This window comes from Drosophila miranda, chromosome XR (genome assembly GCF_003369915.1).
Source record: "Drosophila miranda strain MSH22 chromosome XR, D.miranda_PacBio2.1, whole genome shotgun sequence".
NCBI classification, from domain to species: domain Eukaryota; kingdom Metazoa; phylum Arthropoda; class Insecta; order Diptera; family Drosophilidae; genus Drosophila; species Drosophila miranda.
In genome coordinates, this window is record NC_046674.1 from 8,193,885 (window position 1) to 8,207,761 (window position 13,877).

The following is a 13,877-nucleotide window of genomic DNA, read 5'->3' on the forward strand; positions in this document are numbered from 1 at the left end:
CTGTCCATAAATCCCAACAAGAAATCATGAGAGCGTTAAATTGAAACTTTGGATTTTACGCAGCTTAAGTTTTTTAGCAATTATAATAGACAGAGGAACGGTGAGAGATATGCCAAGAGTGGAATATAATATAGTATGGAGCAAAAAACAGGCGTTAACACTTGTCATTCGGTCGACAGGAATATGTCACCTGTGCCCGGCCGCACATCCTACCCCCGATTCGTATAAGCAAATTCAATCAACACTCTGGTTTCACCCTCATCTATAAATCTCAGTCCAACAAAACAAAAAAAAACAATCTCACATAAATTCCTATTTATGGCCCGACCATTTGAACCTTTTTGTGCGCCCCTGCCCCCTGCCCCGTGCTCCGGCTGAACGCACACACAATCAAAAGTCGATTAGCATTCGGAACAGACCAGAGATCCGTGCAGAGGCCAGCGGACAGGCCAGTAGGCAGTCCCAGACCCCGTTTTGCAGGACAAGCTACAAATAGGCAAACGCAGGTAATCGCATTTCATATTGCAGCTTCTGCCGCCGAAACGAAACCAATTTCCCAAACCCACCACCCTTCTCGTTCTGGAAAATCTGCTGAAAACACAATGAAAATATTTTTGCCATGTCTAAAGATGGCACTGGGATGGGGGCAGGATGTGGCAGGCGACTCTATCTCTTTCCCTGTGACAAGTACAAGCCACTTGTGCGTTGATGATAATTTTCGAACCATTTTTTGGGTGGGTGGCGACTGGGGTCTGGGGCCTGGCAGAGATATCCCCGAAATCGGCTTATGTCGCCTGTGGTGTGTGCCATTGTGCTGACAAGGCTGGAGGAGCTTTTGTCTTTCGGCCCAATGGACAGACCAGGAGAAGTGGAGTGTGGAGTAGTGTCCTGCCCATTCAGGTGATTTATGCAGAGTTTTAATTTCAAAAGCAATCAATTTCAAAGATCTAACCAAAAATAGTTATTAGAACATTTTCTTAGTATTATTTCAACAATTTAAGATGGGGAAAATGTTCCAAATGATTAAATACTGGTGCTAAACATATCTTAAGTCTGAACCACAGCTTCGTATCGCTTCTACAGCGCGTTCCTCCCCGGCAATAATTAAATATTTAGTAATAGTCCAAGCATCATTAGGATCATTAGAGGGAAAGCTTAAAAAACACAAAATTCAATTATGTCAAACATCCAGGACTTATCTAGATGCATTATCCTGGGCTAATGAGCGGCTCTTAGTCGGGCGGGGTATTCTTATCTGGAGAGCCACGAACAAAAGAAGCCACAGACGTAAATGAAATCAATTAAAATTTATCACATGCCAGTTGTTTCCATTAAGACGATACACAAAAGACGCACCGCGATGGTCCCCAAGGTGCAATTCGTTAGCCATTTCGAGGACAATGGCGGTCAGGATGCGGCTGAGGCTGTAATTTGTCCTGGCGTGTTGTCGCGCAGTGTTGCGGCTCAGTTGTTATCGGCTCAAGGAAGACAATAAAACGGCGCCGCGTTTGTCGCTTTAAATAATAAAAACATTTGATTTGCCAACTTTGGCACGTGGCAGGACCTCACCAGGAGTCAGGACTCAGACTGGAACTGGTACAGGGACTGGGACTGGCTGAGAATGCGCAAGCAAATCGCAGATAAAGCCAACGCGTAAATTAATGGGCGGCACGTGTCGAGGCTGCTCGTGTGGAGAGGATTGGATTGGTTTGGCCTGGCTTGGAATTCAATCGGATGACTCTGCCTCTGTCCACTGGCTGACTGGCTGACTGGCTGACTGGGTGGTCGGGTGACGGCATGTGTGGGAGCAGCTTATGGCCAGCAAATTATCGACTCTATACTGGTGTGATGATGGCAAGTGATGAGATGACCCCCAGAGTGTTTGCTCTGCGGCTGATAATTGAGGCGTAAATGTTGGCACACGTCCGGGACAGCGTCCGCAGCACGTCCGGGGCTTAAGTTGATACATTGTTGCCACACTGCCACCGCCAAGTGGAGTTTATGAAGCGGTTTTACAATGCCCCAACTCCCTTTGACATTCACTGTTTTAGTACGACAACAATGTGGGATGATAACCCTATCAAATTTTGATAGGGAAATACGACCATCAGCTAGCTATGCGGGCTGCAGCTCATTGTGCAGTTCATAAAAAGTTAATAAACCCTTGGAAATATCAGTGGTTGCACAACAAAAGAGTTGGCCCCTTAAACAACAGCGAGCTTTTGATTTTCCAGTTGATGTTGTGGTTTCAAAGTGCCCGGCAAAACCTTTGACCATATGCGCTGAAAATGATCCAGAGGGAGAGTACTTCCGATGATATAGCAAGAATACCCTTAAGATTGGACTTAATCCTTATGCATGTAAACGAAATCTGCATAAATATAGTAAATTTGAAATTGGTCATACGAGGGCTAACTTTTATATTCTTATTATCTCCAGGACGATGAAAACCCATTCTGAAACGTTTTAAACTATTTTCGCAGTATTTTTTGCACTCAGAAGGAAGTATCTCTAAAACAAGGTTTCATCAGCCTCTTTTGCCGTCGAAAATCGTTGACCACTCAATTGTTTTCTTATAGTTGGAAACATTAAAGGGGGACCCCCTGGATTTAATATTTTGGGTGGTCAAAAAATCAACATTTGAGAGCTCGGCTTGTCATAGAAAAGTACAATCCGTATTTGGGGGCTGATTGTCCTCAATCCTCCAAATAGTTGTGTACCACTTGGAATTAATTTTTTCAATTTTCTTCATCAAAAAGTTGCGACAGGACCGATTGTTGTTGCCTAAATTAAAAAAAAAAAAAATTTGACCATTTGGTTTGAACAACTTTTGCGGCATTTGATTCGCTTTTAAACACTCATAGCATCAGATTCTGTTTTGTTTCGGGCTTAAATTCATATCACCAGGATTTATCACTTGTGGCTCTATTTGATGCCATTTCTTCGCATCAAGTGGCAAGACGGCAACTGTTCATGTAATGTTGAATCTATTTTGGTCCCTCTAATGATGCCTCTATCTCATGATCATAAGACGATACTCCAATAGCAAATCCCACACAGCTTCCTTTTTTTCGGTACATCAAACGCTTTTGAGGTACAATACTGAATTCGTTTCACCAGTATGTTTTAAAATATAGTTTTAAAATATAGAAGAAATAGCAATATATTTATATTCTTTCGCCGAAAACCTCAAGAAATATCATCATAATCTCTCTAGAAAGGGTATAAACAGGCAACGATTAAAACCACCCCAGTGAAAATCGTATACCTCAAAGAAAGTCACACCACCAAAGGCAAAGGGATTACAGGACGTATTTCCAGGGGGACGCCTGGCATATGGCCACTTGGCAGCGTTGAAAAATCAACGAAGGATATGCTAACAACACCATATAGGATGGGTTAACAATTGTCAAATAACCACAGGACATGCACATGAATGCTCCTCCTGTGTGATTTGTGATTGCATGTGTGGAAGAAAGGACACCCAAAGGTGGGATGGATAAGTTGGCCAGTTGCTTTGATCCTTGATTGGACCTAGGCCCACTCGAGAGCCCATCTGGACCAGCGTCTAACTGACTGACAGACGGAGTGATTGATGAGCTTCGAAGCACACAGCCCAGCCGTGGAGACAGATTTGAGAGTTCTGCATCAGCGAATGCTTTAATCGAGTTACGGGGACGACCGACTTGAGCTTCAAATTAAATGGTGTCAATGTCAATGGTGTCCTGCCATAAAAAATGATGACCAGAACAGATAAAATGGCTTTTATGTTATTGCTCCACTCCAAGCCACGGGCCAAACTGCAGACAGAGACCGCAAAACAATATTTAAATTTCAAAAGTTGCGAAGTGTACGAGTTAAATGAAGCAGAAGCAAGATTGTTGTCACAGGGCAAAAAAACATTTTTGGAAGTCGGTTCGATGGAGGGGTGGATCGAAAACAAAGACAGAAAAATAAATGGTTAAGGCTGGAGTGTGATTCTTTGTCGGCACAATATACAATATATTCTTATATGTATGTATTTTTAGCACTCCTAACAGACCACGCCCATTAAATTAGATTGACACTCATGGCGGACACATTTTTGGAAATTGATCCCAAGAACCTGCCGGCCAGCATACAACTATCCAAGTTATCGTCATAAATCATACATCAATAGGATGGGACCAGGGAAAAAAAACCCTCACAGGCGCACGCCTCCCCATCTGTGACAGCAGCGCCAGCTAATGATGTCTTAAAAAACGATTCGGGAACTGGTCATGTGACACCAAATGAGGGGTCCAATCGATGTCCTCAGGTCAAACGCATTATCAAAATTGCCGTTTCAGCTGCCGAGGACGAGGACCAGTAGCAGCCGTAGAGAAGGATGTGAAAGTCTGGGAAATTGAATTTCTACGACCCTAAGTGGTTCGCACCAGAAAACCTCCGCAACAGAGTAACAATATTTTTCCAAATCGGCTTTAAGTCATGAAAAATAATAGACAACCCAACCCCGAGCCCTGCTCGACGAGGCCGAGTAGTAAAAAGCAGATTGCGAGGCGCGTCAGCCAGGCCAGGAGACGATTGTGGAACACATGCTGTGCGCATATGATGACTGACTGACGACGACGACGATGGTGATGATGATGACGGCTTTGCCGCTTATCAACAAGGGAACACGCATGGGTGGTAACAAAAAACGAGAGGAGCAGGCTGGCCAAGCAACATGTGAGGATTATAATATATGCTATAGAAGTAATTGGTCCAAAAATGGGCACCACCACCAAAAATGAGGTTTTAAGAGTAGTACTGGTATTTGTATATATTTAACAGAAACTAAACTTACGTCTACTCTACATCGTCCGGTATCTCCGAGTCCTCAATCGTTCGCGTTGCGGGTATATATACTTTGAAGGCAAACTTGGACTTGACGAAGGAGCCGGTATTGAGCACAGTGCAACCATGCTGGGTGCTACTAAAGCTCTGACAAGAATCACCCATGACAATCAGATCAGGCAGCGGATAGAGCCACAGGGCCGGATCATAATCCCAATGCACGGGCATGGCAATGGGATGTATGGGCACCAGGTGTCCCTGACACACAATTGTTCTTGAAAAGTGCTGCTCAATTTGGGATGTGTCTTCGGGAAAGTGCAGCGTATTGCGGCAGAACTTTGCCATAAGATCCAACCGGCAGACTACGATCTGTTGCGTACAATACTGAAGCCGGCAGGGATTTGTTGCCAACTGAGTGCGTGGCCAGGCCTTGAGCAGGCCTGCTGCCAGGCATTCTGGTATCGGAGCTCGCGGCAGAATGTTTGGGGCCGTCGGATCCTCGGTAGAGGGAACGAGAATCAAATCTGTTTGCTTTTTCAGCTGCTCACAGCCGGCTGCCAGACCGCCCAATGCATCCAAATGCTGACGCAGCTCGTGATGGTTGCGGGTGCTGGCAGTGAACGGTCCCATGAGGACAATGGCCTGGGGCGGACAGGAATCGTAGCCGACAAAGAGCTGTCGCAGCTTTTCTACGACCACAGGCAGATCCAGACGCACATCAGACAGAAATACGATTGTGGTTTCTGTATTGGTGCGTTCCAGCTCTTGCAGACGCGGAGAGTACTTCAGTAGCTTGGTGGACTCGCCGCCCCAAGTGTTAGCTATACCGAAGAAGGCACGGCTGCTAGTAGCTGGCTCAGCAGGAGGAAAACCCAGGCCATCAACTGAAAAAAGGTTGCGGTTACTCATTTGATTGAAAGCAACATATTGGCATACCTTTCAACACGCCATTGGAATAGTTGCCCTCGGCCAGCACAAAGCAGCCCTCGCAGAAGAAGCCGGCGTGGAAGCGAGCTCCACTCAAATCCAGCTGGATAGAGCCAGTGGGATCTTCCACGTAGAACTTGCCCTCCTTCAGCTGGGTCAGCAGTCCCAATACCACAGCCTCCCTTATTGTGGAGGTGGCCAGCAAATTTTCTGCGAACTGCAATTTGAACTTTTTAGCTTGGGCGCCAACGCCGTCCTGGATGACCGCCGGAGCAAACAAATCGTGACGCAGTGTCTTTTGCAGCAGCATGGCATAGCGCTGCTGCATATAGTCGGACTTCATACGGGGAGCGCTCAACAACTGCCGCGGCGTCAGATCCGGCTCGAATTTCTTGATGCGCGTGTTGTAGCGGTACCGGGGCACTGTGAAAGCATCAATCAGAGCAAATACCGTCTCGCCCTCGTCCAGTCCTACACGGTTCAACTCATTGATGGCCTTTTCCAGAGCCGCCCGTTCCACATGCGGCGTCGCTAACTTCTGTCCCTGCAGGTTCTCTGTGATGACAGTCAGCCATTTGTCCCGCTCATCCGCATCGAAGGGCAGAAGTTGCTCTGCCAGATAAGTGCTATTCTCCGACCGAATCAGAAAACCACATAGCTTGAAGTTATTTGTAATTCTTTTTCGAAGAGGAATTAATTCCGCGTCCATTTCGATGATGGAAATTGCGCGCAAATTAGTGATGGTACAGCAGTGCTGCTACTTTAGCGTGTTTTTTTGCTAGATCTAGCATTTTAAAGTGACTGCTTACAATATTGACAAAGAAGCTGTTTAGCATATTTTATATATGCAATCAGCTTGTTTAAGCTGGTAATGTTCTCTTCTGGATTTTATCGATGCATAAAAAGTGTCGGAACATACAAAAAAAAAACATTTTGCGGTATATTGCAAATTTACATATCACTTCAAAACCAAAAAATACTGTTGCCTTGCATCAAAGGGAGGATAGGATAGGAAGTCGACGATGTTCTTAATTTATCGCTAATTTAAATAAAAAAACTAAACTACAGAATTTTGTTAATTTTTTTGTGGGTATTCTAATTTTTAGCCTCTCTAATTTCGGTCCTAGCAATTTTTTTTTTGGTCGCTTGTTTAGCTTGTCAGCACTGTTCTGTCTGTAGGCTCGAAATATCAGTGTTGCTTTTTCAATACAGTCAAAATTATCGATACCAAGTCAGCGCCTTAAGCAAATCGTCTTCAAAATGTCTGACAAATGCATGGACTTCAATGAGTTCTTACCATACATCGGGGAATTCGGAGCTTATCAGAAACGCCTTCTCCTGTACATGATGCCATTTGCCTTTATGTTCGCTCTCATTTACTTGGCGCAAATTTTCATATTACTTGTGCCCCATGACCATTGGTGCCGCATAGAAGAGCTAGAGTCCTTCCCAAAAGCAAAGCAAATCGAGCTTGGAATCCCAAAAGACAAGCACGGTGTTTTTGACAGGTGTTCAATGTACGATGTCGATTATAAGCTTGCGTCCACTGAAACAACTCCAAATGAAAGTTGGCCTCAGATAAATTGCCGAGACGGTTGGATGTATGACAAGGGTCAGGTTCCATATGAAACCATTTCCACGCAGTACCATTGGGTTTGCCAAAAGGATAACCTTGCTACATTTTCGATCGCTGCCAGCTTTGTGGGGTCAATGTTGGGCTGTCTGACCCTCGGATACGTTGCAGATCATTGGGGCCGCATTCCCGCTCTGTTTATTGCCAATGCATGTGCCTTAGTAGGCGGTCTTCTGAGTGCTGTCTGCACGAACTTTTACACCTTTGCCGCGGCCAGTGTCCTGCAGGGTTGGTCATACGATACTTGCTTCACTGCCTTTTATATACTATGTGGGTTCACTTTTAAATTTTGGCAGTATAGTTCTACTGATATTTCACCCTAGTGATGGAGACTGTGGGCCCACAATATCGTTCGCTGACGGCCAACCTTTCACTGGCCACTTTCTATACTATAGGGGCATGTGGACTCCCCTGGATAGCCTATGCCTGCAACAATTGGAGGACATTCGCTGTGGTCACCTCAGTGCCCATAATTATATTGATCATAATATGTCTGATAATTCCCGAATCACCTAGGTATGTTTTTCCTCTGAATTTTCATGCATTGCTGAATCATCCTTTACTCAGGTGGCTCCTCTCCGTGGGCAAAGTTAAGAGGGGGTTTAAAATTATAAGAAAAGTGGCCAAGATCAATGGGAAAACAGTTCCCGACGATGTAATGGTCGCCTTTCAGCAGTGCAGCGAAAAAGCCTACCTCGAGGAACAATCCGATAAAAAGTACACTCTTCTGGATATTTTTAAAAGCTGCCGAATGTGTCGAATTTTACTGATACTGATCGTAAATTGGATGATTATAGCACTGGTGTACGATGCTCATGTGAGGGTTATCACCAATGTGGGAACGGATATATTCATCACTTTCTCGCTAGCAAACCTGACCGAGCTACCGGGAGGACTAGTTCCACTGGTCCTACTGGATCGAACGGGGCGGAAGATCATGCTATTTACGGTATTAATGCTCTGCGCACTCGGAAGCTTGTTGGCTGGTCTGTTCAGCAGGAAATGGGATATTGCTATAGCGGCTATTTTTGGTCGACTAATGGTTACGATTGCATATAATGTGGGGGAGCAGTGGGCGGCGGAGATACTTCCGACTGTCGTGCGGGGTCAAGGAATGTCCCTCGTGCATGTTATGGGAGCCGCTGGAGCAGTATGTTCGCCATTCGTGGTTTACTCGGATGACTATTCCGCATCGCTGCCCATGAAAATATTAGCGGGGCTGGCGGTGGTTGGAGCTGTTTTGGTCTTATTTTTGCCAGAAACTACCAACGTTGCCCTGCCGCAGACTATAGAAGAAGCGGAGACTCGTTGGGCACAGAAATTTTGGTTTCAGAAAAAGAAATTATAATTCCAATGCAAATACACTTTTTAAATACAAATATTTGGCGCGCAATAACTCCCTTTTTGTAACAGCAGTAGAAACCAACCAGCCATTTACGATATTTTAAATACTTTCGGTATATTTTGACATCGAATATTTTTCTAACGTCTTGTGTGTACTTTTGAGAGCCGAGACCCTGGGATGTAATCCAGAAAGTTCGTTTGCGACATATTCGGTGTATGAACTGACACATCTACATATATACTGTATGGTTAGTGCTCGTGTCCAGAATATACCATCTTTGCTTTTCCAGTATGTATCGTGGCCTTTCCAGTATTAATCGGCTATAGGTTTCTATCGTTTTCAAATGAATATCATCCCGTTTTCAGTCGATGCATAGAAACCTCCATTAACTGTTTTTTTTTTAAATTAGACAATCTTGATTCATTAATCAGATAAGATTATGTGTTCAGGGCTGAGGGTTCTAGCAAGCTACTAATATTCAACCGAATATCAAAATCTAAGATTATGATTTCATATCATGGAAACCGAAAAATTAACCCATTGTTGACCAGTGGGCAAATATTAAACCTGAAGAATTGTAGCGCAATTCCGGTGAGATATAACGTGGTAATTAAATTTTAAAGTAAGTAATAAGGATGGATCTACAAGGAGAATTTACGAACAGTATTATTTTCCGCGGTTTAGCTCAAAGTGTTCACCTATTTAAATAAAGGGGGCTCAGTGGGCTAAGTTCGTTTTTTTCATCGGAATACTTCGATAAAGTTGTATCGACAAATAAATGAACGCACGTGTATAAAAATAATTGCTGTTGTTCTCTTCAAAATGGATGTTGTCAAGGAAGTTTTAGCCAAACACCAAAAGGAATTGGAAAAATACAAGCCAATTACTGTAGATAAGCACCTGGAATGCCGCCTGGATGTGGGAACACTACTGATTACAGATCCCAATGACTTTGATGACCGGGAACTCAGGTAAGAATGTGCTTCTTTGTATTTCATAAATCAATGGTAGTACATGTAATATTCACTGCTCACAGGGACAACAGGGAGGAGTACTTGACTGCCCTCACCCGAGACAACACCCAGCTGCTGCTCAATGCCATTTGGGAGTTGCCCACAGAGCGTGTGGATGAAAGCATTGTAGCCAAGCTGCCGGAACCAACAACAGTCCTGCCGCGTCTCCGTAAAGTACCTGGCCCGCGTCCGCTTACCAAATGGGAACAGTTTGCCAAGGAGAAGGGCATCACCAAGAAGAAGAGGGACAAGAAAACCTACGATGATACACTGGATGTAAGTTACTTCAATAACCCCATCGGGGACACATGCTAATTTTTGCTCATTCACAGAAATGGGTGCCCACATACGGCTTTAAGCATGCCGAAGCTGAGAAGAGCAAGGACTGGGTACTGGAGGTGCCGCAAAATGCTGATCCCAACACAGACATGTTCCAGAAGAAGATCGATTTGCGCAACGAAAAGGTGGCCAAGAACGAAATCCAGCGAATGAAGAATATTGTGAGGGCCAGGAAGGTCGATATGCCGCGCAGTGGTTATCTGGGACCAGAGGCAGCCTCGTCCAGTCAGCTGCTTACAGCGGTTACCGTAGCCAAATCTTCTACGGCTTCCGTCGGCAAGTTCCAAAACAAGCTTCCCAAGGAGAAGGAGGCACGTGGTCTGGGCGTAAAGGAACTGATACCGGGTGGCAAGCGCAAGGCATCCCATATCACAAACAACGAAAGGGAGGCCAATTTGGATCTCATCAAGAGTGTGCTGCACAAAAAGCCCAAGCTGAACGTGGACAAGGCGATATCGATGCAGAAGGAAGAAGATCGCTTGGCGTAAGTTGTTGCCTCGATTATGACAAACCTTAAGTAACCTTAACCACTCTTTCAACAGGCGTGAAGCTGAGGGCGCACCTGCCAGAAAGGCCAAACCAAAAGGCAAAGGCAGTCGCAAGGCAGTGGGCAAGAAGCCGAAGGGCAACCACGGCCAGCGTGCACCCGGCAAAAAGGCCCAGGCTGGGCGCAAACGTCGCTAAAGGATAATCAAAGGCCTCAGGACATCTTTAATAACAGAAAACAGCATAATACACTTATGAATAATAAATGATAGACAATAAGACATACCATAATCTATGTTCGATAAAAGCGCAAGTTGATGGGGGCTGTGTGCCTAACCAAATATTCGTACACAAAGTTGCGGAAAACGCGATTGAAATTCCGTATGGATGGCCAATGGAGATTGGCAGCGTTATCTCGAGGTGTATGCCAGGTGTCTGGGAAAGGAGTGGCCACCAAATGCAGTATGGGCACATCTGCAGGAAAATAAATATCAGAATTATAGGATTATCTACAAGAAAAGCCAACTTACTCTCCTCCAAAAACGGACGATGATCATCATCAACAAAGCCCCCGGAAAGACGATTTAAAAACATGTTATTATTGCCCTCCAGGCGACCAGCAGCGCGCAGGGATTTCTCAATCTGCACTAGACTGGAGTGCAGGCCATGGGTGTTCTCATAGAAGCTGGAGAACTTGGGATTACGTGCACCAATAAGGTCTAGCAGCACAAGCACTTCAATGCGATCGATATTACGCGACGCCAGCTGTGCTTGGCCACCAGCTTGTACTCCGCTGGGTGTACGGGCCAATTTAGAAGCCAGATGCTTGGATCCATAGACTGAGTCAGCGTTTGTCCATTCCTTGAAAGCCTCCTCACCATCAAAGAAGATGAGCTGCAGAGAAAAACCTCCCATTAGTCAATGTGTGCGGCTTTCACTTCCAAACTTACCATAAGCCCAACATCGTTACGATTGCGAAACTCTTTTGTTAGATAACTGCTCAGCGTCTTGGCTGTGTTCAGCAAAATAGCACAGGGCACAGCCGAGTCTGTGGCGCCCACAAATCCGGGATCATTGGGGAAGTACTTGCTGTCGTAGTGGCAAGCCAGGGCCAAGAAGTTCTGAGCCCGTGGATTGATGGTGCCCACGACATTGCCGAACGTTAGTTCTCCTAACACTGGCACACGCTGCTTGAACTCATCGACTTCCGTTTGGAAGCCAAGGCCATTGAGTGACTGCACCAGGTAGTCACGCACCTGTTGATGCCCACGGCTGCCAACGACGCGTGGCACCAAAATCGAGTCGAGAGTTCGGTTGAAGTGCGCCTCATCGTCGCTCCACGGCGATGCAATCTGGAATTCAAAATTGGTAATTACCAACCAACTGTGATTTCCCAAATGAGTCACAATACTCTCTTACATTTCCGCCCGCTTGGGCTTGGGCTCGAGCTTGCTGCTGCTGCTGCTGTGCGTGTGCGGAATCCGTGGGGAGCAGGCAGAGGCAGAACAAGCCCCAGATCAAAGGCAGCGACTTGGGAACGAGCTCCATCTTCCACATCTGTAAGCTTGGGAGGTCGGAAATCTAAAGCTTTAGAGGTTGGCGCTTGTTGGCGCTTTGGAGGTTGGCGTCGCAGTGACTTGGACCGACGCCAGAAAAACAATCTTTACCGCTTTATGATTTTGCTGTGGCTTTTCGATTATGTTTTTGTCTCTTTGGCGGGCAAACTATAACGAAAGCTTGGGGCCTTGGTTGATGAGAGAGAATGAATGGTGGGAGAGAAGAGGAGCTTTTGAGCTGGGCAGCTTTTAGCTAGTACGCGAACCCACTCCGCGCTATGACCTTGATTAACGTTAAATGGAGATCAATAAAATTGTTTGAATTAATCAGATCAATTTAGATGCGGTTTATTACTATACAGAAACCAAACACTCAACACTTAACTATCCAGACGGTACGTGGTATCATCATCATGATTCTCCAAGTATTCGTGCACAAATTGGCGAATTATTGAGTTCATATTGAGAACAGTTGGCCAATGCAAATGCGCCGCATTGTCCGCGGCAGTATGCCATACTTGGGGGTATCTGTAGGGAGCCAGATGCATCACTGGGACACCTGGCCAGACACACGAAGATTCTATGCATTCGATAATCAATTAATAGACCAAGTTACCTTCATCGAGAAATGGATAGTGATCGTCGGGCAGATCAGTGTCGTGGTCCTTTAATTTTTGGAATAACAAATGGCACTGGGCCAGCTGTCCCGATTCCCGCAAATCCAATTCAATCTCCGCCAGGCGATTGTGAAGCATATAAGTGTTATCGTAGTGACTCATGTATGCCTGGGCAGGAGCACCAATGAAGTTCAAGGCAATAGCCACTTCCTAAGGGGAATAAGAAGATCTTCTCGTTTACCTCCTGTCGATTACGGTTTAAACAACTTACAATGCTCTCCAAAGGCAGAGTCTCCATTCGGACAAATCGCTTTGAGCCTCGCAGGGCACTAGAATCTTTGCGATCTGTCGGCATTGGCTCATGGCCATCAAAAAATACCAGCTTGAAGGAAGATTAATCTTCAAAATACCAAATAAGATATCATGGAATCACTAAACATACCGCCAAACCAATATCTAATCGCTTGCGCAGCTCCTCCCTCAAATAGGGGCCCAGAGTCTTGGCCATGTTTAGGAGAATCGCACAAGATACGGCCCCATCGGTGGCTCCCAAATAACCCTCTACATCGGTCAAGTTCTCGGTATCGTAGTGACAGCAGAGGAGCAGGAAATTGGGTGCCTCCGGGTTGATAGTGCCCATCACGTTGGTAAAGGCCACGCCATCGACAAACTCGTCTCGGTCCGTGTGGAATCCCAGATCCAGTAGCTCCTGCAAGAGAAAATCGCGCACCTGCGAGTGTCCCAAGCTGCCGGGCCAGCGCGGCTTTAGTAGTCTTGCCAGCGTGGCATTCAAGTGATTCTCATCGTTTATGAACCGAGCCAAAGGCTTCACACCTGCCCAATGCAGCAGCAGGAAATTGACGAGTAAATAGAACAGGCACACACCCGTCACAATCCAAGCTAGCATCGAAGCGAGGGTCTGCTACGTATGAGCCACAATCGCAACTGACTGTGCCTCAACGAATGCCTGGGTAGGGGCGAACATTTCAAAATACTTTAACTTGGAACCGATGCATTTGTCATGCCAGACGAGCTGCGTTTATTTAACTGAAGAAATGCAAAATACGAATTCGAATCAGAATTTGAATTTCCTTTTTAATTAAGCTTCATTAATGTTTCCAACCCAGAGCAACACAGTTTCATTGA

The 13,877-nt window shown here is 45.6% G+C and overlaps 5 protein-coding genes across 5 annotated transcripts; 2 read left to right on the forward strand and 3 right to left on the reverse strand.

Annotated features, from left to right (window-relative positions):
* Positions 1 to 4,783: 4,783 nt before the first annotated feature.
* LOC108153268 (DNA polymerase epsilon subunit 2) lies at positions 4,784 to 6,646 on the reverse strand. The gene is made up of 2 exons (XM_017283136.2): positions 5,752 to 6,646; positions 4,784 to 5,699 (listed from the first exon to the last, which is right to left on the reverse strand). Exons 1-2 carry the CDS (start codon positions 6,449 to 6,451, stop codon positions 4,828 to 4,830), a joined length of 1,572 nt encoding a protein of 523 aa, XP_017138625.1. The 5' UTR covers positions 6,452 to 6,646; the 3' UTR covers positions 4,784 to 4,827.
* Positions 6,647 to 6,917: 271 nt separating this feature from the next.
* LOC108150772 (carcinine transporter) lies at positions 6,918 to 8,761 on the forward strand. The gene is made up of 3 exons (XM_033387178.1): positions 6,918 to 7,645; positions 7,699 to 7,891; positions 7,943 to 8,761. Exons 1-3 carry the CDS (start codon positions 7,003 to 7,005, stop codon positions 8,721 to 8,723), a joined length of 1,617 nt encoding a protein of 538 aa, XP_033243069.1. The 5' UTR covers positions 6,918 to 7,002; the 3' UTR covers positions 8,724 to 8,761.
* Positions 8,762 to 9,469: 708 nt separating this feature from the next.
* Positions 9,470 to 10,849, forward strand: LOC108153087 (ribosome biogenesis regulatory protein homolog). Its single transcript, XM_017282867.2, has 4 exons — positions 9,470 to 9,691; positions 9,757 to 10,009; positions 10,066 to 10,556; positions 10,615 to 10,849. The coding sequence occupies exons 1-4, from the start codon at positions 9,543 to 9,545 to the stop codon at positions 10,754 to 10,756; spliced, it is 1,035 nt and encodes a 344-aa protein (XP_017138356.1). The 5' UTR covers positions 9,470 to 9,542; the 3' UTR covers positions 10,757 to 10,849.
* Positions 10,754 to 12,251, reverse strand: LOC108153086 (glutaminyl-peptide cyclotransferase). The gene is made up of 4 exons (XM_017282866.2): positions 11,978 to 12,251; positions 11,509 to 11,910; positions 11,089 to 11,452; positions 10,754 to 11,032 (listed from the first exon to the last, which is right to left on the reverse strand). Exons 1-4 carry the CDS (start codon positions 12,113 to 12,115, stop codon positions 10,851 to 10,853), a joined length of 1,086 nt encoding a protein of 361 aa, XP_017138355.1. The 5' UTR covers positions 12,116 to 12,251; the 3' UTR covers positions 10,754 to 10,850.
* Positions 12,252 to 12,424: 173 nt separating this feature from the next.
* On the reverse strand, positions 12,425 to 13,686 carry LOC108153088 (glutaminyl-peptide cyclotransferase-like protein). The gene is made up of 4 exons (XM_017282868.2): positions 13,174 to 13,686; positions 13,003 to 13,113; positions 12,731 to 12,941; positions 12,425 to 12,673 (listed from the first exon to the last, which is right to left on the reverse strand). Exons 1-4 carry the CDS (start codon positions 13,636 to 13,638, stop codon positions 12,495 to 12,497), a joined length of 966 nt encoding a protein of 321 aa, XP_017138357.1. The 5' UTR covers positions 13,639 to 13,686; the 3' UTR covers positions 12,425 to 12,494.
* Positions 13,687 to 13,877: the final 191 nt, after the last annotated feature.